General features: G+C 47.4%; 1 protein-coding gene across 4 annotated transcripts in view; it reads right to left on the reverse strand.

Annotated features, from left to right (window-relative positions):
- Positions 1-8: 8 nt before the first annotated feature.
- CACNG2 (calcium voltage-gated channel auxiliary subunit gamma 2) overlaps positions 9-20,451 on the reverse strand; it is a 67,151-nt gene continuing 46,708 nt past the window's right edge. For 3 of the 4 annotated variants that reach the window (XM_026862512.1, XM_026862535.1, XM_026862527.1), the window contains 3 exons: positions 4,892-4,975; positions 1,154-1,294; positions 9-653 (listed from right to left, as the gene is read on the reverse strand). In XM_026862512.1, coding sequence (XP_026718313.1) covers positions 118-653; positions 1,154-1,294; positions 4,892-4,975 — 761 coding nt within the window. In that variant the 3' untranslated portion in view covers positions 9-117. The remainder of the gene's footprint in view (positions 654-1,153; positions 1,295-4,891; positions 4,976-20,451) is intronic. The other variant, XM_026862517.1, reaches the window with a different exon arrangement.

Consider the following 20,451-nt stretch of genomic DNA (forward strand, 5'->3'; position numbering starts at 1 on the left):
GTGCTTCCACCTCCTTCTTCCCACCACCCTGCTGCCCCCTTCCACCCACCCCATCCCGCAGCCCACCCTGTCTCCTCCTGCCTGCTCCTGCCCCATTTTCAGCTCCTGGTGACAGCTTCATACCGGGGTGGTCCGGCGGTTGGCTGTGTTGGTGTGGATAGAGTCCTTGTTCTCTTTCTGGATACAGTTGTGAACCTGGAGGAAACTGTTATCCCTGTCGGAGTTGTAGGTGGTGGTGGGGGTGGTGGTTGCCTTCAGCGGATCCCTGGTCAGGGTGTACATTGAAATCTCTGTTGATGGGAGGGTGTTGAACCCTTTGATCCCGACAGGAGAGGCATCCCTGGAGTGTGAAGGCTCGGTGGAGCGGGAGCTGGAGCGGCTGCGTCTCTGATAGCGGTACCGGTAGCTGGGGATGCGGGTGATGGCGGAGGACTGGAGGTAGTCCGTGGCACGAGCATTGGCGCGCAGCTGTTTGTGCCGGTCTATGAACATGTGGACAGCCAGCACTCCCACCATCTCAGCTATAATGAAGGACAGGGCCCCAAAGTAGAAGGACCAGCCGTAGGAGTAGCTGTTCTTCTTGGAGTCACTCTTGGAGGGGTCTCCAGCGTTGGCTGATATGTATACGATGATGCCAATTATATTACTCAGACCTGCCAGCCGGCCAGTAGGGGAAAGAGAGGGACACATCAGGAAGGTTACACATGGTGGTGGTGGGGGCCATGAGGTTGAGCCCCTGTCCCCAGGAGGTGGGGACTGGAGGGCCCCCAGCCAACCATGCCCTCTCAGTGGGCAGCTTTCCTTGGGGAAGCCAGGCAAGATCCTCCTCGTGTGCCTGCTGCATCCCTGGACTACACTCCTGGCTGGTCCCCGAGGGATGTTGGATGCAGGGAAACTGTCTCCCTCCAGGAGCTCCCAAGCAACAGGAAAGCCCCTGCCTGCGGGGTGCTGCTGGCTGCCTCTGCCAGGCAAGCAGACAGGGTGGAGAGGCATCATTTGGAGTCTGCTTTCACCCTGAATAAGGCTCATTGGGGCTGGGAAACACATACACTCCTGCCTAGACAACCATGCCCCTGCAGGATTCTCTGGCTGGGCAGACCTCCCACCACCTGGAGCCCATCTCTGGGGAATCAGGCCCTGTGCATCCCTTTACCTGCAGACACGAAGAAGATGCCGGCACTAAGGATGATGTTGTGTCGGGTTTTGTAGAACTCGCTGGCTGCAATGCAGAGTCCACCCATGAAAAGCAGAATCACACTCAGGATCGGGAAAATACTAGAGGCTCTAACAGCCCCTGTGGAGGAGAGAGGGAGAGGGGGATAAAGAACAGCGAAGGTGTGAGAGGAAATGGCACCAAGGTGAGGGGATGGGGGGGGCCGTGAACACGTTCCGTGGGTAGGGGCAAAGGAGAGAGATGGAGGCCAACGTGGCAGGGGGGAGTAAGTCAAGGAGGGACAAAGGTGTCGGGGACAGAGGGAGGGAGAGAGAAACAAAGGGTGTCAGAAAAAGAGAGCATTTCGAAGCACCTCTCCCGCACCCTGGCCCTGCCATGAAGCTGGTGAGCCGGCATGGGGAGGTGGAGGGGGTTGCAGGGCCAGTGGCTGAGGTGGGAGCCTGCCTGTGCTGCCTCTCCCCCCTCATACTGTCTTTTCTTATGCTTTCTGGCGGACTACAGGCTGGAGGGAGAGCCCCAGCACCATCCAGCTTCTCCTCCTGTGGGGTGCTGCTGCTCAAGCCCACTCTTCAAAGGGTAGCAACCCAAATGCTTCCCGCAGAGCCGCTCAATCTCAAATCCTCCTGAAAGGGCACAAGCATCTCAAGGAGAGATTTTTTTGTTTAGGGCTGGGGAGGAGCGCCAGGTGCCGTGCACTGTGCAGCTGCAGTGAGGACTGAAGTGGCAGTCCTAGCCCTGCATGCCAAAATGTGGGGCTTATCCTAATGATTAAATAACTGGGCTCCTTCCAGAGAGCAGTGATGTGTTTGGATGTGTCAGTTCCCCCACACACACACTCTCCATCGGTCGATATGGGAAGAGCTCAGCCAGCAGAGGGCAATGGCACAGATGCACATATATGCTCATATGCACATGCAATACATACTCCAAAGTGTCTGGGGCTGCTCTCTTGTATTCACACAGCAAAAGGCCAGGACTGTGTATACAAACACCCATGCACACATGCACACACACACGCTGCTCGTGGGCTGTTCAGTGGGTACCAACAGCCTGTCTGAGTTTGCCTTGCCAATATTCATATTTTTTAACTAGGAAGGTCTTCCCTCCTCCCTTCCTGAGAGAAAATAAGCAGTTAAAGTGTAAAATGAAGCCTTGTTTGATAGATAAAGAAACATATCAGATGGGCTGGTGCAATTCTGTTTGTGGAATGAAGATCTGGCAGGGGGGGGGTGAAATCTAATCTCTCCTTGCCTGCAAGAATGAACCCTACTGAAGCAAGTGCCCGACTTTTTCAGGGACCATGCTTCAAAGGCCCTGTTGGCATCAGGATCTTACCAGGCACAAACAATTGGCTCTTTGAGAGGGGCCCTAGCCCACTGCCTGCACATGGGTAATGCAAAAGGCAGGGAGGAACCTCTCTTGCTTGCTTTCCAGTTCTGCCTGTCTGTGTTTTGGGGAACAGGATAGTGACAATAACCATCTTTATAGCTTCTGGAAAGCAAGGCAGGATTTGACAATGTGAAGTTTAAATGGCAGTAAGCAAACATCAAGCATACATCCGCTGTTCATGTTTCTAGAGGTTTCCCACAGCCTGGCCCTGACCACATCAATTTTATCTAGGTCTTAATTCTGAAATTAATGTCTGTTGGGAGAACACAAAGTTCTGAAAGGCTCACATGGAGAGCTGTGGGCTTTGTGTGATGGGGCAGGACAGCAGCCTCACTCAGCCCCTACTTTCTGCCTCTCAGAAGGACTGTACAGCAAGGGAGGGGCAGAATCTCATCCTGTCTTCCTGGGTTCAGAGCCTTTGGTCTAAAGAGAAGGGGAGTCATGATGATGTTCAGATGCTCCCCCATATCATCTGTCTACTCTCTAACTTGAGTGTCTTCTAGCAAAGAAACGTAGGGAAGCTTCTGCTCCCTTTGTGACAACAGGTGTTTAATTTCAAAAATCCTAAGACACCTTATGTAGATGGCTGGCAGAAATAAAGTCCAAGCTCTTCTAGCCAGACCATGGACACTGCTCCACAATGATCCTGGCCCTGTGAATGAGGGAATTGCATAGTCTGATACCCATAAAAAACTTTCGTAGCTGTTCTTGCCAGTACTGCCACGCATTGCCCATGCAGAATGTCCAGGGACTCAGGTTTGGCAGAAGCCCTGTGAAGAAGCTGTTCAGTGGGGTCCTTCTCCAGTCAGGTCTAAGCCAGCAAAAATTCCACTTCCCTCAGGAGTGACCCAAGCAGTCCTTTACTGACTTGCCAAACCCTCTCTGAACCTGGTTCTTTCTTAAGGGCTCTACCCTGGGGACACCATTGGATGTTGGGCCAATTTTTGTCTTCAGATCTTGCTTTCTCTGAGGGAACAGACCCATCCAACTCTTCTTTCTGAAGTGCATCTGATGCTGCATGCAGCTTCCTCAGTCCCAAACAACTTTGCAAGAGCTGGTTTCCCTTCAGAGGCAGTCTGCAGAGGCGCTGTGCCAAACCAGATCAAACCCCAGTCTTCAGCTGTACTGTTCAGGGGCCATGTGACAACTGAGAGAAGATGCTACAGAAAGGCATCTGAAGGAAGCAATCTCCCAGGGTTATTTACAGTTTGAAGGGGATGAAGAAGTGTTTGAGAAACCAAGAGGAAGCAGCATAAGATCTACCTCTTTTCACATACAAATGAGCCTCACAGAGCCTAAATTATCTCTCTCATTTGTGCCGCAGTGCTGGGTCTCCACATCTGGCTTGGAGCACACCCAGATGACAACAAGATATTCTGAAAGACTTCTGGTCTTTGGAGACCTCTGATTATTATCCTTGGGAGGTCAAAAGCTCTTATCTCCGATTTCTGACGGGAGAACTCATGATGTCAAAAAGTGTTGGAATTGTAGAGGGAGGGCAGTATAAGCAAGGTGTGGACCTAAGAGGGGGAGTGATTCCTGTTCAGCTGTGCCAAAGGAAGAGCAAACTCCTGCTTCTGGGGCACATGGAAATGCTGACCTGTGATCAGGGAGGGCAACACATGATATGGACCTGCCCAATGCCTTCTCTCACCACATGCACAATGTGGTGCAAGCTTCACCTACATGTCCCAGGCTGGACTCAGAGCTCAGCTTAGTTTTCTTTACCAAGATGCCGTGTGCCTGGGTGAGCACCAGGTCTTTTCTTCAAAGGGCTCTGACTGTCCTTATTTCTGCTTCCTGTTCCCATCACTAAAATCACTGACACCAGCAAAGATCAGATCTTGTAGGCAAGTGGTATTTGGGAAAGGTGAAGACAGAAATTGTGCTCCTTGGACACATTCTAGCTAATTTCTTAAATCTGATGCAACTGGAGTATCAGACAAGGAAATATAAACTTCCTCTGCTTTAGGAGGAAACACACACACACTCACGCTGCCCCAGCTAACCCAGTCCTGACCTTATAACCACTCATTAGCTCTCCAATGAATTTGAATTAAGATTCTGGATTTATATCATAATTAATTGTCATTAATAAAAAATGCCACTGGTTGTTACTGTGAGTTCAAAACTTGCACTGTCTCATGGGCAGGGCCACAGGAAGGTGAGAATGGAGCTGGTTTTGGGTGGTGGCAAGGCTCTGGGGTTGTTTCCTCTGGCCTGCTGAGCCTCAGAGGTCCCAGCATCTCCACAAACCTATCTTCAGAAAGCAAAAGGCACCCGACGCTAGCACCTACAAGCCATTGCCAGAAGAGCCTGCGGACTTACGGAGGAAATATTCTGCTGTATCGGCTTCATAATCTGCATCCTCAGGGAAGTGATCGATTTGCTTACACAGACCTTTAAAATTCCCTAGGGAACAAGAGAAAAAAAGAACAAATGAGAACACCAAAACCTGCCTCACAAGAACAGCTGCCCTCTGCGTTGCCCTTTGTGCCCGCCTTGCCTTCCTCCCAGGCAGGACACCCACTCGTGTACGGATGCCTATTAAATGCCCAGGTACTCTCCTTGCACACGTATTTTCCTCTTATTTGCACAGGAACATAGGATTTGCTGTCTGAATCAGCCTGATGCCCACCTAGCCCAGCGCCCCTCTCTCAATGGTGGAGAGCACCAGAGGCTTCAGCTGGCTGGTATGACTCCTGCTGCAGACGGACAGGAGAGCACTGCCCACCTCTGAGGGAGGTGGGATGGGAAGAAGAACCAGATACTGGGTCACGATCTGAAGCATGAGGGTCAGGGTCCCTTTTCTCAGCATCGATGGGCATAACTGTGTGTTTGTGTTTCACCTGACATGGCCTCGGTGGATCCCAGCAGTGCTGTGTATGGTGGGATGATCAGGTTTGGGTGGAAAAACATTTGTTTCTCCCAGGTGTGAACTTGCTGGCTTTTCATTTAATGGGCAGGATATATACCATTGTTCTGGTGCAGCACAAGAGAAACTAAAGCTCTTAATCTACTTTCTCCATATGACTGCTTGTTTTTTCATACCTTTGTCAGGCCTCCTTTTGTGTCCTCTCACAGACTAAGGCTACAAGAAGCTTGGTGCAAGCATGTGTATGCAGCTCAGCAACAAAACACTCTTTGTGCTGGGGGAGCAAAACAAAGTGAGGGAAGCCAGGCTGGCCATCCTCAGTTTCATCAGGTTGGTTTATGTACAGAGCTTTCTACTAGCTTTAGTCATGGGGCACCCTTTCTCACACACTTCATGACCAATAAAGCCATCCCAGCATGAGGCCAGTGACATCTTCCCAGTCTTTTGTCATCTGAGATGTCTACCAGTCCCTTATTTTCATCATTCATGTCTCTCTCCTGTTGAAAATATTACTCCAGAGAGGTAATCCTCAAACCATGACATCATCATGACCACTGACTGACTAGCATCTTAAAGGATCAGGTCATGTTTGTACAGGGGTGACCATGTGGAAGGCAGTTTCATTATACCTTCTGTGGTTCCCCCAGACTTTTTCTCCTGCTTCCCTTATATTTCCCTCTAGACTCTTGCACCAGCTGTCCATTAACACAGAACTGATGGACATAATCTGTCCATAAAGGAGGAATGTGGTGTCTGCATGAGGTACATGGATACACATGGTGATCCCATGGACCCCCTCACCAGAGGTCAGCCACCAAAGTGGCTCAGTCTGATTGATTCCTCAGCAGAAGAGCTTGGAGCCTGAGTCTGGAGAGTGACAATTGCTCTGACAACCTGGGAAAGCCACGTGCCACCCTGGCCCTGAGCCCAGCCATTGGACCAGCTGGGTGTGCAAGGTGAGGGGACAACAAAGCCCCCACACTTGTGGTTGTTGCCTGTGGGAATGGCTGCTTGTGACGAAATGCAGAGCTCTTCCAGGCCAACCCTGCCCAGACTGAGACCTTTAGGGACCATGTCAGGTCCCCGAGTCATGTCTTGGAAGGTTTATTCCAGATGAATTCCAGTGGTCTTTCATGTATTTGGGAACAGCTAGAAGAAGGATCAAGCTCAAAGGATTCCCCCTGAGTTTCTTCTTGAGGCCAACCCTTGCTGGAGTAAGGTTTGGGATGCTTTGGTGGCAGTGCTGGGCTAATATCTGTAGAAGGCAGGCAGGTGGGTTTCTGTAGGTCAGCCCCCAAGCTCAGCTTCTTTTGCATCCAGTTGGCTTTTGTCTGATATTTCTGAGATATCTATTGCCTTTAACTACTAGTTCAAAGAGCTTCCTCTAGCTTCCAAAGAGGCTAGAGAACAGAGAGGAGTGTGTGTGTATATAAGAGGTAAGTAATAGGAGAAGAAAGTAGGAACAAAACCTCTCCAAGTACCTCTAAAATGTTATTCCTACATTGAAATGGTGGGTTATGAAAGAAGGCTATTAATCACCCATCCCCAATCCAGTTACCTTGTTCAAGATGTATCTGCTTCTCAGCCATGACTTTTCTGGAAGGAAAGCTTCATAGCCAAGCAAATTCCCTTGCTACACTTCCACCCTGCTACTTGCCCACTTAAATACCTGTGAGGAAGGCAGACACAGTATGAAGGGGAGTCCTTTCCCTTGCTTGCCCCTGACAGCTTTGGGCCATCTGCCTGCAACAGATGAGCAGCTCATCGCCCCGGTCCTTTGGCTGTGCTCACTGCTGTATGGTGCACAGGAACACTGCTGCTCTCCGAGGCACTGGGGTAGTCTCCAGCCTCAGATTTCAGCTCCTCACTCAGCAGATCCTGAATGCTGAGTGCCTCCTGTCTGTACATGCTGGCGGAGCAGGCAGAGCCTGTGTGCACCTCCCAGGCAAGGCACCCAGCACATAGCCAGAGCCTCCCAGTTGGAATCAGCCAGGGAGGGAAGAGGCACTGCATCTGGAACTCCCCTCACTCTGTGACATCCTTTCCCTGCTTCCCCTCTTCTCCCTCTCATCCACTCCATTTCTTGCTGTATTTGAGCCTGATTAATTCTTATGCGAAGAATCAAGCTTCTTGGGAAAGAGGCTGCATCTTGTGCAGAATGTCTTTTATATGGACTTGTGTGGCATAGCTAGTTGGAGGTTCAGCCACTTAGGCAGGGTGAGGGGACATGCATGCTCTTTGAAAATCTGCTCCTGGTGCTGAGTGTCCAAAAAGCCTTGTTGATCTGGCTCAGCAGGGTGCTTGGCCATTAGGGTGTCCAGCCTTGGCTTACTTAAAATGCTGTGGCATTGAGAAGCTGCCCTTCACCACAGGCTGATAACGATGTGCCAGGCTGATCTATCTCCCTGGCTCAACCCTGCCAGGGCTTGTGAAGGCAGGGTGGGCAGCATTGATCCCAATTTAGGTCCTGTTTTCCCTGTGCTCAGCACAGAGCACCCTGACTCTGGATGCTGACTATTCGCCTGTGCTACCACATCCTCTCCTCCAGTGCCTCCTAGATCCTCTGGGCAATGGATGGGGAAGGGATGAAGAATTTAGGTCATTAATGCGCTAACTGGGAATATAAGAGAATTGCGATTCAGGTTTTGCTCTGCTACAGGTATGTTGTTAAAACCACTTCTCTCTGCTTTAGAGTCTCACCTTGTAAAATGGAGGTGACAGCACTCCTCTGCCTTGTGCTGTACAGGGACACATTAAAGAGGGCATTGTGTGGGTGGACTGGTGCCAGGGCTGTGCAAGCACACCAAATAGGTGAGCGATGGGTGGTGGTGGTTCAGAAATCCGTTTGGTGCAGGGAAGGCCCTGATATCACTTCATGCACCAAGGTCACTTGAGAATTCTGATGGACATCTGTGGCCCGCTGAGATGGTGCTGCTGCCTCCCTGGCACCTGTGCTGGTGGAAGTGCTGCAGCCACACACATGGAGTGGGATGGAGCAGCTCAGCAGTGCTGCTGAGGTCTGACACAACCTTTTCCCATGCTGCACATGGTTTTTGCAGAGCCAGGTAGGGAAGAGCCATGTGCCACCCTATAGTTAATACTCCTGAATGCCTGATCAAATCATTATTTGGGAGGGACTGTAGGGGTCTGAGAGTCCCTCAAGGGAGTAAGAGCAAAGTCTCCTCTGTGCTTCTGTCCCTTTGCCCTTTCTATTCTTCCCGACTTGACCTATTTCATGCTTTCATGCTGTGAACCCTGAACAGACAGGTGTTGAGCTCTCTAGCTTCTCCTTCACACCTCTCTGAAAAACTTAAGCCACGCACTTCCAACCTCCTCCCTGCAGCATTCCTAGCACAGTTCAGGCTCTCCCCTCATTCACTTTCTCGTGCTCACCCACCAGATCTTCCTCTCAGTCTCTCTCGTTCATCGCAGTCACCTCCTCTCCCTGGTGTATTGATGTGGGCATCCTTTGAGCAGCCTGCTTTGGGCAAAGAAAGTGAGGAGGAGCTCTGACTTGTCTCAGGACAGAAAGGCTGGGAATGCCCAGGTCCGTGGAAAATCGCCGAGCAGTCCGCAAGCCCCCTGGGAGTCCTTAGACGAGATCCTCACCATTTGCTTGTTGCCTGGCCAAGCTTTGGAAAACGCATTCTGAAGGACCTAGTACTGGTGCAACAGGCACCCACACAGTTCCTGAACTGGGACAGAAGTTGCCCAGCTGGGGCATTAAGAGCAGAGACAACCTGCCATACTGCCAAGAGGGACTGAGTGTCAAAGATGCATGATCAATGTTAGCTGTGGGTTCAGCACTCAGAGAGACCTCCTTCAGTGTGGCTGGGTCATCGTTTGGGTACATGTTGTCTATCCAGGACATCTGGCAGCTGTTAGCTCTGCTGTAGCAAGAGTCAGGCTGAGTTACCCCGATGAGAACCTGGCTCGGTATTGTTGGTGATGCAGTTTATTTTTGTGCTACTTTGTGCAGCCCTGTCTCCCTCAGAAGTCTCGCTTGCCTGCAGAGTGCAATCCATCACAAAACACTAAGTTCTGAAGAATGAAAAGCTACACCCTTCCCACGGGGTAGGAACACTTTTAGATGGTCAGTATTGTACATCTGAAAACTGGAAGCCAGAGGCAGAGGAAAAGATGTCCAAAAGGAGAGAAGCAGACAAAGAGGGATGAGAACAGAAAGACCTTTTTCCCCAGAATGATTTGTGATATTTCCATTTATGGAAAAAGCAATCCACTGAAAGCTTTCCTTCATCTCACTCTCTAATTTAGCAGAGGTTTTGGCATGATGGCTTCTAGAGAAATAAATAAAAGGAGCTGGATATAGCAGTTGTCTCTAAAAGCTCAGAAGGATGGCTTGGTGTTGGCCAAGGATTCAATACTTCTTTCTGTCACACACTCCCTGCATCATTTTAGGCAAAGTCATTTAACTACCCTATTCTTTCACTCAAAATGAGAATAACGGTATTTCCCTGCCTCAGGGAAATAGCCTGAGGGTATTTATATGAAAAATATGGAAGTGATCAGACACTGGATCATTTGGGTCAGATAATTCTCCCCACCTTCCAGTTCAAACGTAATATTCTTATCTTTGATGTGGCTTTCTCCCAGATAAACACAAAGGCTGCACACATGTGAAAGCTCTTCCAAATTCTCATTTGTGATTCCTGCCTTGGAAGTAAAGTTCACTGCAGATTAAACTAATATTTGCTCTCTACCCATGAAGGAAACATGAGAAGTGGCACACAAAGGGTGGGTAGTCAGACACAAACACAAACATTTTTTTTCTCCTCCAGGACCCTGTTTCTGAGCAGAGTCTGTCTGGTACCAGGTGATGAAGTGGAGCTCAGAGTCAGGCTCTGGGCTGGGAAAACAGATTCCACAACTGTGTGGCCACCTGTTGGCATGTCTTTCTTACACATATTGGCAAAGGGCTTCCAAACCAGGAGAGGAGGTCTGCTCTCCCTGGCAAAAATGACACTAGTGACACTGAGTTGTTAATGCCCAACCTGACATGACTTCAAGAGGAAGGAGTGAGGTTTCATGAAGAGCCAAGGGAAGCACAGGAAAAGCCCTTCAAAGGCATTTTGATTGCTCTCCACCCTTCTAAGAATGAATCCGCTTGAAAGCACTCACTGTTTTGGGTGATTTGGAGCTGATGAAGAGCACAGTGTCAGGGAGCACAGTGCTCATGGACATCTACTTTTACCCGCCTATGCTGATGTACCCAAAAGAAAGGCTGGCTTTTCAAAAGTGCTCATTATGCCTCTTGGGGAATCTCTCCATAGATAGCACCTTACAAAAATTAGGCCATCTTTTCAAGTGCCTCAGTACTCATTTAAAGGTCTTGGTTATGGGATGTAGGGTAATACCAGCAAATGTAGCCACTATGCCACAAGGGATGGTCATTCTGGGGCTAGCTCTGACCTGCACCGTGACGGGGATACTGTGCTAGTGTCAATACCTTTTGACTCAGGTGGGTAATTTTAAGATGAGACTCCACAGCTCTCCTTAGGGACAGAGAAACTTCCCAGTACAAGAGGAAGCTCAGTGGAGTAGCAAATGGTGTCTGTGGGGCTAAGCGTGGGGCAAAAGCAGAGATAACATGGGAAAAGAGGACCATCAGAAATCTTGCCACCTTCCTATCCAAATGCAATGCTCCTGCTTTGATGCAGTCTTCTCCAACATAAGCATGCAGCAGTGCATATGTTAAAGAAACCAAACAAAACTCTAGCAAAATAACCAGTATGTTGCTTACACAACTCTCTCCCTGGTGAGAGGATAAAAGAACAAACCACATGTGACTGATATCAAGCCCCATCACTTAATGTGCCACTGGAAATCATTCAGATATTATGGTGAAGAAGCCTGTAAAGGAACTGGTGTAAAATAGAAATTGATCTTACAGTTATGGAAGAATATCACCCCCGCCTACTAGGTAGAACCATTATACCAACTCTCCTCCCCTTTTTATTAATAATTGTCTTTATTACAGCTGTTGCCAAGGATCAGATGATAAAGCAAGTTTATTGCAATAAAAATGGTACAAACACTGCCTTACAGATCATTGCTGCCCTGATGAGCATGAAGGAAGGGGTATATTGCAGCGCATTAGCAATGACCAAAGCTACAGTAGTAAAACAGCCAATAATACCAACTCTGGGGAGATGAGTTTAGTTAGGAGATGGTTAACAAATAGAAAAAGAAATGCAGACATAGATGGGAGGGGGAGAAAAGAGTGGGAGAAGCCAGTATGGGTTAGCACTGAGGAGGAGATGATAAGGTGGAAGGAGAGCGATAGAGTGACTGGCCACTGAGCATTGGGGAGAGAAGTCCCATCCAAGTCAATACCAGGCTCCCATTCTCCCTTTTTCATTTCTTACTCCTCGCTTGCTCTCCACAGCTCTCCCTGGCAGTCACCCGGTGAAGGAGAGGGGGATAGTGACAGAAGATGACACCACGTGTGTCACTGGGGGTCCTCGGGTCCCCGTGGTAGAGCCTTGGCAGTGTGGGAGTGCAGAAGAGCCCCACCATGTCCCGGCGTTACCCGCATGGTGCCCCTGCAGCACTCTTCTGCCTGCCTGGCACTGCAGCTGCAGCAGCGAAGGGGGATCGCACTGCATTACGGCTGGACCCTGCGCCTGCTCACAGCCCTGAATTGCTTTGCATTTTTCTTGGAGGCGGCAGCCTCCTCGCCTTCCCACCCTGCTCTGTAACGTTGCTGCGTACTGCTAAGTAGCCGATAGACTCTGCCTCAGAGCTAGCTATAGCTATTCCTTGTATGTGGGTGGAGATGCAGTGGTAGCAAAACCTATTATTAAGATTATATGAAGATCTGCATTTATAAACACCCTCTTTTTACAGGGTTGTAACTTTCAAAAATATCCTCACTGTGGCTTGAAATTTCCTGTGCTTTGTCACAGGCAGAGAGTGAGATTGGCTGGGAAAACTGGTCAAAGGCTCTTGAACACGTTTTGGTGCAAACAGAATTCCAGCACGTTTGAGCTTTTACAGTCTGAGACATTGTGGGTGACTGTTTTTCAGGGACTGCTTAGACATCTGTCCAAGTTATGAATGAAAAACCTCAACACAGCAATAATAAAAATAATTCAAAAAATCCTTTCTGCATACATCCAGTACAAATATCTCCCCTGCTAAATAATTGCCTCTATTTTCTAGACTTTGCCAGAATCACACCTGAGATTAATTTCTTCCATAAATAGTACTACACACAAAAATGTATTAGGCTCATCTAAATAATCTAAAGCTGTGGATAGCTTTGTTCCTCCTAATGTTGCATTTCTCACATTTCCCTCTGCTGGCATTCTGTAATTGAAAATAGTTTTATATAAACATATATAACAAATGCATGTTATCATATATGTCAATGAAATAATTTGTTTTTTCTAGCATATTTTCCTGTGTGATTCAGTGAATGTGTAAATCATTGACAATATCTCTGATTCCTTAGCAGAGAAGTTAGAAACTATTTCTACAGTTGTTAGAGTACTAGTGTCACTCTAGGTAGGAGAAATGTATGAAATGGTGTATGAGCCCTGTTGCAGTTTTCAAGGTGTATCAGCTGAGCGGGTAAAAGCTATTGCCTTTGCCTTGCAAGAAAAGGCAGAACTGGTCTTTAAATGAACTAGGAACCAGAAAAATAATTGAGAAAAGAGTTTGTAAATAGTTCTGCTCAGATGTTGTAGCATGATGTTAGGTTTTAAACTCCAGGAGCACAACTTAAGTGCTGGATCTGCTGAGGTGGAGGACAGAAAAGCGAAGGCAGAAGTTGATCAGGACATGGAGAGAAGTTCAAGTAAAACCGAATGAGCAAGTGGAAGAAATCAGTATATTACAGAGGATTAAAAAAAAACCTGGCAATTTGTAGCAAGAACATTTGTGTGTGTGTGTAACGCGTCAAATGTGACACTACAACTGTGAGCCAAGTGAAAGGAAGGGTGATGCAATTATCTGCAGTGAGAGAAAAATGATGTGTATAAGGTGTGGGAAGAGAGGAGATGCTCCACAGCTACCACTGGCAACCCCAATCCATGGCTGCACATCCAGATGTAGGAGGAAGGGAGATCCTAATGTAAGCCTGGAGGGAAAGGGGTGGATGGGATGAAGGGAATATTTAAGAACTATTGCTCTTTTTTTTTTTTTTTTTTTTTTTTTTTTTTTTGTAACTAGGGCAGGTTTTGCATATAGTGTTACAACATCAAACTCTTGGAAATCAGTGTATGTAAACAACATCCTAGCTGGATGAGGACGTAAGGACTGAACCATCTCAAACTTGTATTCAAAGACCCAGAGCTCAGATGGGTTAGTCTCTCCCCAGAAGTATGCAGAGGAAATCCATAGGCTGGATTTATAATTCAGCTCATTTTATTAGGCTGTATTTTTCTCCTCAGATGTAACTATGTTGCTGATCTGTGAGCATGCATCAGAGGACAAAGCCAGGCTGACCTTGTACGGTAGGTGATGTTTTGGGTCAGCAGTGAGACTATAATTCTAGGGGTAACTGGAAGTTACTGTGCACAGGTACAGATTTACTAAGCAAGAAAAGAGGGAAAAGAAGCCCTCCTTATACCATAAAAAGTGGTCTGCACAGCCTGGGAAACAGCTGTACAGTGCCTTGCTTCAGATGTGGGCCGAGCCCCTACCCCTGTAGGAACTTGGGCTAACTGTTCCCAAACTCCAGATCTTGAATCTTGCAGTTGTGATGCTGTGTTCACAAGGATTTTTGAATGCAATTTCCTTAGTCATTTTTAAGTTATGAAGGAGGAGAAAAGGCAAGTCAGATCTTTAATCTCCAACTCCACACTGCATTTGTCTCTGACATATCCAGCTGGATCTACAGGGAGATGCTGTCCTCAGCTAAACTGGCGTAAATCTAGTGTGACTCTGATCTGCTCCTTCAGCAGATATGGTCACAACCAAGAGGGAATTAGGCCCATAGCTGGTAATTATCTTATGAAGTATGTGGTGTGCTTTAGAGTCCTTCAGGATGCAAAGTGCTATATAAAATTATTAGTTATTAATAATAAAAATATCTGAGAACCCCAGGGAAATAATCCAAAGAATAGAGCAAGTCAATGACAGAGGCAGCTTTCAACCCATCCTCCCTCTTCTGCATCACTTAAGTTCTCCTTCTCCTTCCCCTCCAAGTCTCAGACACATGGAAGAAGGGAGAGACCCCCATCACATGTTTAGCAATTTGGCAGTCTCAGCAAGTCTCTTGTGTTCTACCACGCAACATCATCAGCCTGCAGTAGGAATTGTCAAATCTGTAACATAATTGACAGCCATCAGTAGAAATTTTAGGGAATAGCAGGGTGTGGGAATTGCTCAGCTTGCTTCCCATGGGAAAACTGCAACCCTGCCCCAGTGGTCCTCAGGGCCTTCCATCTCATTGCCCTCCCTGCCTCTGGGGAAAGGCCTGGGCAGGTAGGTGCCATTGGCTTTCTTTAATGATCTCTGGGTGAGAACTGGGGTTCCGGCCATGGTCACATGAGTTGGGGTGAGTAGCTCCACTGGGGATGCACAACCTGTTTTGGCTATTCCAGCCCAGCAGATGAGTGTGAAGTTTATTTTAGGTGAGGAAATAGAACAAGGGAAGGGCTGGGTGTTCTCTAGCATTTTTTATGCCCCAAGGAACCCAAAGCTCTCATGCAACACTGAGAAAGAACCCCCAGCCTGCAGATGAGCATGGCAGTCATTATGTGCTCACTGAGTTTGCACACTCTTGCCCTCTGAGAGCAGAGGCAGCTTTACCCAGGCAGAGAATATTGGTTATCCCTTACTCCATTCAGAAAGCATGCTGGGATATTTGCTGTCCCTTCAGGCAGCCCACCAGAGATGGTCAGGAGGGATCTCGGTGTAGGATTTCCTTGGCAGAAAGTCCTGCTGACTGCAGCACTGCAGGTTGAGCTGCAACTTGCAGGGCCATGCACTCATGAAGCTTTTCTGCCCTGTGCCCGTTATGCCCTGAAATGCACCACCTACAATAAGAAGATGAAACATGCAAGGAAGAGGTCAGGACTTCCTAATTTTGCCATTTTCTCTAGCATTCACTATATCTCAACCTGCAGCACCGGTGTTTCAGGAGAAGCCCAACCAGAGCAGCTCCCCAGCCAGGCCAGGACTTAGCAACGCTGTGCTCAGGGAAGCACCCTGGGATGAGGGAAATGTGAGTGTGATGAACCTCTTTAGGATGCTCATCCCCAGTAAATCCACTCCTGACCTGGGCCTCACTCACAAAATGATCCAAAGCCTCCCAAATGCTCCTAAAGCAATAAAGAATAAGAAACTGGAGGGAAGATGGGGCAGGGAGGGTTGACGTGATGTGTGGCATGCCCCTTCTTACAGATAGCTGTGGAGGAAACCGTTGATGTCCCCAGCTATCCCAGAAAGGGAAGCTCCCTGCCTCAGCAATGACCTCAGGGTGGGCACAAAGTGCATTGCAACCCCTTCCCAGTCAGTCTGGGCGCTGAATCCAAACGTGGCTTAATATTGTTTCTTGCATTTCCCAGCTATGCTGGGATTCAGGATTTGAAGAGTTGTGTGGATTGTATGTATGGGTCTCAAACAATTTTAGCTTTATACTTCCCAGGGATTATTTTGGTGCAATTGCTGGCAGGGCAGATATCAGGAGTAACAACTGGACTAGTCTGTGAAAGCTGTAGGAAAGCAGTGCTGTATGTGCTAAAAGAACCAGCACACAGAGTATGTTTTATTACATGCTAAACATCATGCTTATTTTTCACTTGGGTTGCTGGAGTTCAGAATGTGTTGGTAAACACAGACTATATCCCACAGGGCCAAACAGAGTAGCTGGCCTGTGTGAGTCTGATCAAACCGCACTAGCACAACTATGCTGTGGCTCTCAATGTCTTCAGACAAGCGGCTGCTGTTCCAGCTTGCTGCTTTACTCATAATCCACATCAAACATTGGGTGTTAAAGTAGATATTGCACAGATTTGATTTTAGGTCCCTTTTTATGCAGCTGAGCAAAAAACAAATGCCAAGCCTTACAAGTGGTGTTAGCTTTTAGAGGCTTCTATTAGAACATTAATAATTTTATTATTGTTATTTCCTTTGGGTTGCAGGTACCTCGGTGATTTACATGGAAACAAAGTGATTTGGCTCTCTCCTGAAGCTCTTACAACAAAAGTTAGACTTAAGCACAGCACTGGGCTTATTTAACAAGCAAACAGTGCCAGCAGGGTGTTTGGAAGAGGGAGGTTTATAGCAGCACAGGATCATGAGACATTTATGGATGTGTGCGCATGTGTATGCTGTTAGTTTATGCTGGCTTTTAAAAAGAATACTATGGAGGGGGAAAGTGTGCTAGATTTAGGGACGATGCCTGCAAGAAAGGTGAGTGGAGGTCAGGGAGGGAAGGAAGATTTTGAAAGGAGAGGTTGAAGAGGAGTCCACAAAGGAGTACCTGTGGCACAGCCAGAAAAGGCGTACAGGGGAGCAGGTACTGCTGCTCAGTCATAATAACCCCTTTGAAGCTTGACTGCAAGCCGTACTGCTGCACCAATATTTTTTCATCCATTGAGCACGCTAATTTATTACAGAAGAGTCTGTAGGTGTGAGCTATGTTCTAGGGCTAATCTCTGAAGCGTTTTCAGTTGCTCTACACATAACATTACTCTTGCGTCCTGGGGAGGAAGCTATTCATAATGGGATAAATTTTACTCACAATACTACACTAGGAAATATTATTTTTAATGTGATCTGGTCCAGTTACACTCAGTTAGAAACCTGAAAGGCCGTTTCAGGGTTTTGAATCATGTCCAAGCCACCTTCTGTGGCCAGGATTATATTACCTGGAGACATGCCCATCAGAGCTTCTTACACCAAAACATACCTCCCCACCTTCCCAACATGCTGAGTAACACAGGTCTCAGAACTGAAACTTCACTGCTTTAAAGTCTGTAAAACAAGAACTTGTCTCCTAAAGACAGCCAAAACCCAAAATCCTTCCAGATTTGCCCACTTTACCTTGGAAAAAGTTACCAGTTCTTTGCTGGAAACACTGGTCTGAAATTCCAGCCCCTTTCTCGGTTTCTAATTTACTGCTATAGCTACACCAGACTGTGAAGCGACAACAAATGTTATGCTGCACCTTAGATCTTAACCTCATTATCTTACTTTCAAACTGGAGTTGCCAGTCAAGAAGTGTGCCAACATCAAAGAATGGCAACATTTCAGTCTCACTGTGTTTGTCTCTCCGTGAGTAAATCTCCTTTTATGTCCATGCTACAGCCACAGCTGAAAGTCTTTTTCTCTTGAAGTTGGTCAGAGTTTTTTAATGAAAATTTCTTGGAGGGATACAGAGACTTTGACCCGATCACCTGAATCCCAGGTGAATAAGACTGAACTATTGACTTACTGACAATTTCAGTGCATCTAACTCATGGTTTTGGTCTAAAAAAAAAAGCCTTTAAAAAACATCTTTGTCCTACCCTAGGTGTAGAACAGGAAGCTTTATAAATTCAGAGTTTTGTGGAACAAGAAAATAGTTCTCCATGTTTTTCCAAGCCTGGTCTCTGCATCTACCTGACTTCATGACAGCTACCATGCATCCTACTTAGCACGTATTGCAGCTTCTCTTTGGACCCTGATGGGACAGCTGTGGTTGCTGAAAGTACAGCTGGCCAGCTGTTCTTTGGGGACCGCTTGTTCACTTAACTCTACCCACAGTTGCCTACCATCTCAGTCTACCAGTCTGTTTCTTCAGAACTGACCTCTGAGATACATTGTGCACCAAGACCTTGTTCTCTTGGCCCTCTTGATCAGCACAACCTTGGAGGCTGTGGCCTTGGTTTTGCCAATCCAACATTATAGTCATATCAGTGAAATTGATATCAGACATGAAATTCAGTCTATGCATTAGTCTGTGGTCCAAACTGTCTCTCCGGGAGTCACTTTTAGTGAACACCAAAATGAGTTTTGGCCAAGCTAGAACCAAACCCTGTGTGTTTTCCTCTCACTTCCTCTGTGATCTGACATAACAAATGTGTTGTGTAAATGCCTCTTCAGGGCTGCCCTTCATTCCTACTGAGAGTGATCCTCTTTCCCTGTAGTGCACTTCACAGTGTGCTGCAGAGCAGAGGTGCTTAATACATCAGAGCAGGAATGAATGACTTTGCCTAACTCCGGGATCCTGTAACAACCCTGGTACTTGGAGATTCCCCTGCGGGGTGGAGAAGAGAGAGCATTTCATGACTAGCTGGAAGCCCTGTGTACAGAATACCTGCAGAGACTGGCAGGGTAAATGAGTGAGCTGGGACTGGATGCCTTCCAAGCATCAGAGCAAAACTGAGTGTCTCAGTGGAGGATGCTAAATTTTGACAACGGGAAAGAAACAGATAGACAAAGGGTGAGTGGGAGGGGAAAGCCTTTCCCTGTTAATGCTGTCTGCTCATAATGTTAAGCATTATTATGTATTTCCACATGCCATCATGTGTACACAACGTTTTACCGGCAGCGAAAAAGGCAGAATCTTGCCCCCAAGATTTCACAGTATGAAGACCCCAGCCTTCGGGGCACTAGCAAGTGAGGATGCTCAGCCAGCTCTTCCAAAGAGGCTCTGCAGCCATTCAGCAGTAATTATGAGGCCTGGATTCTGCTTCTGGTGAAGTCAGTGGGAAAATACAGGGACAACATTAGGTCTGAGTTGTGCACACTGGAACGAGGGAAGGAAATGCCTGAGAAAGGTCATAAGCTGAGCTATAGCATGTTCATGTCTTGTTTGCTCCTGACTTTGGATGAGTTATCTCTGAATCATTCCTTATTCTAAAGATGTAATATAGTAAACAAAGTTATAGTCAGGAGGGGCAAAGCTTGCCAAAGGCGTAGGAAAAGTGGCAGTCATTAATGCCGGAAGACTAGCTGTAGTAAATGAGTCCTGAGGGCAGGCATGAGGGAGGTGAATAAAGTTGTGTGGTGAAAGGAGGGGAGAGGGCAGCAGGAGGGAAGGAGCAGGGTCATTACTGCAGGGAGATGGAGGGGGGCTGGAGGGGGAGATGTGCTGAGTGAGCACAGAGTAAGGTGGGAGAGGAAGGAGGGAGAGAACTCTGACTGAGCCACGTGAGGCCTTGAGGATTAAATGAGAAACTGAACTTTGATGTAGAAGGAGACTGGAAGTCAGCACAGGAATTCAAGAAGTGAGAGTGACACAAGTGAAACAGCAGGTAAGGAAAAGATAATGTAGCTGCTGCACGCTGGGTGTTTTAGTGTGAGTATTAAGCCTCTCCTATAGCCCTGATGGGCCTCACCAACTCTGAGATTTAAGTGGGTTTGTGCTTTTGTGATCTAGCCTAAGTAGCTTGGTAAACCATTGTCCCTATATTGTTTTTGTCTAATCAATCAGCCATACATCAGGAGTGTTAACATGTAAGGGGAGGCAGTCACAGAGAAAGGGCTGTCTATGAACGGGGGAATGGGTGACATCACAGCAGCGTAACAACATCACACTGAGGGGCCGAGGATCTCCCAGCCCAGGCCACAGGTTGTAGGGTGCAGAGCATTCCTACAGAGAGGAAAGCAGTGGGATTGTCTCCAACCTCAGGATCTCCCCAAAAGGAGACTGACAGGTTAGTCCCAGTAGTAGAACATTTCCCACACTCTGCAAGTTCCCAAGGAGACCAATCTTTGAGCAACCTGGAAGGTGTCCCTACCCATGGCAGGAGGGTGGAACTCGATGATCTTTAAGGTCTCTTCCAACCCAAACCTTTCTATGATTATATGATTGTATGACAATACTGCTGTCTGTTGTTTATTGCATTTTCTCTAGATCATGTCCTACTACCTGAAGGACAGAACTGCCAGCATGAGCAAGAAACATTCCTGTTCCTGTGTCTTCCTCCTAAGAGAACTAACTGACTAACTTACTTTTTCTCTCTTTCTTTCTTTCTTTCTTTCTTTCTTTCTTTCTTTCTTTCTTTCTTTCTTTCTTTCTTTCTTTCTTTCTTTCTTTCTTTCTTTCTTTCTTTCT

This window comes from Athene cunicularia (assembly GCF_003259725.1).
Source record: "Athene cunicularia isolate RWA chromosome 1 unlocalized genomic scaffold, athCun1 chr1_part2, whole genome shotgun sequence".
Classification (NCBI taxonomy): Eukaryota; Metazoa; Chordata; class Aves; order Strigiformes; family Strigidae; genus Athene; species Athene cunicularia.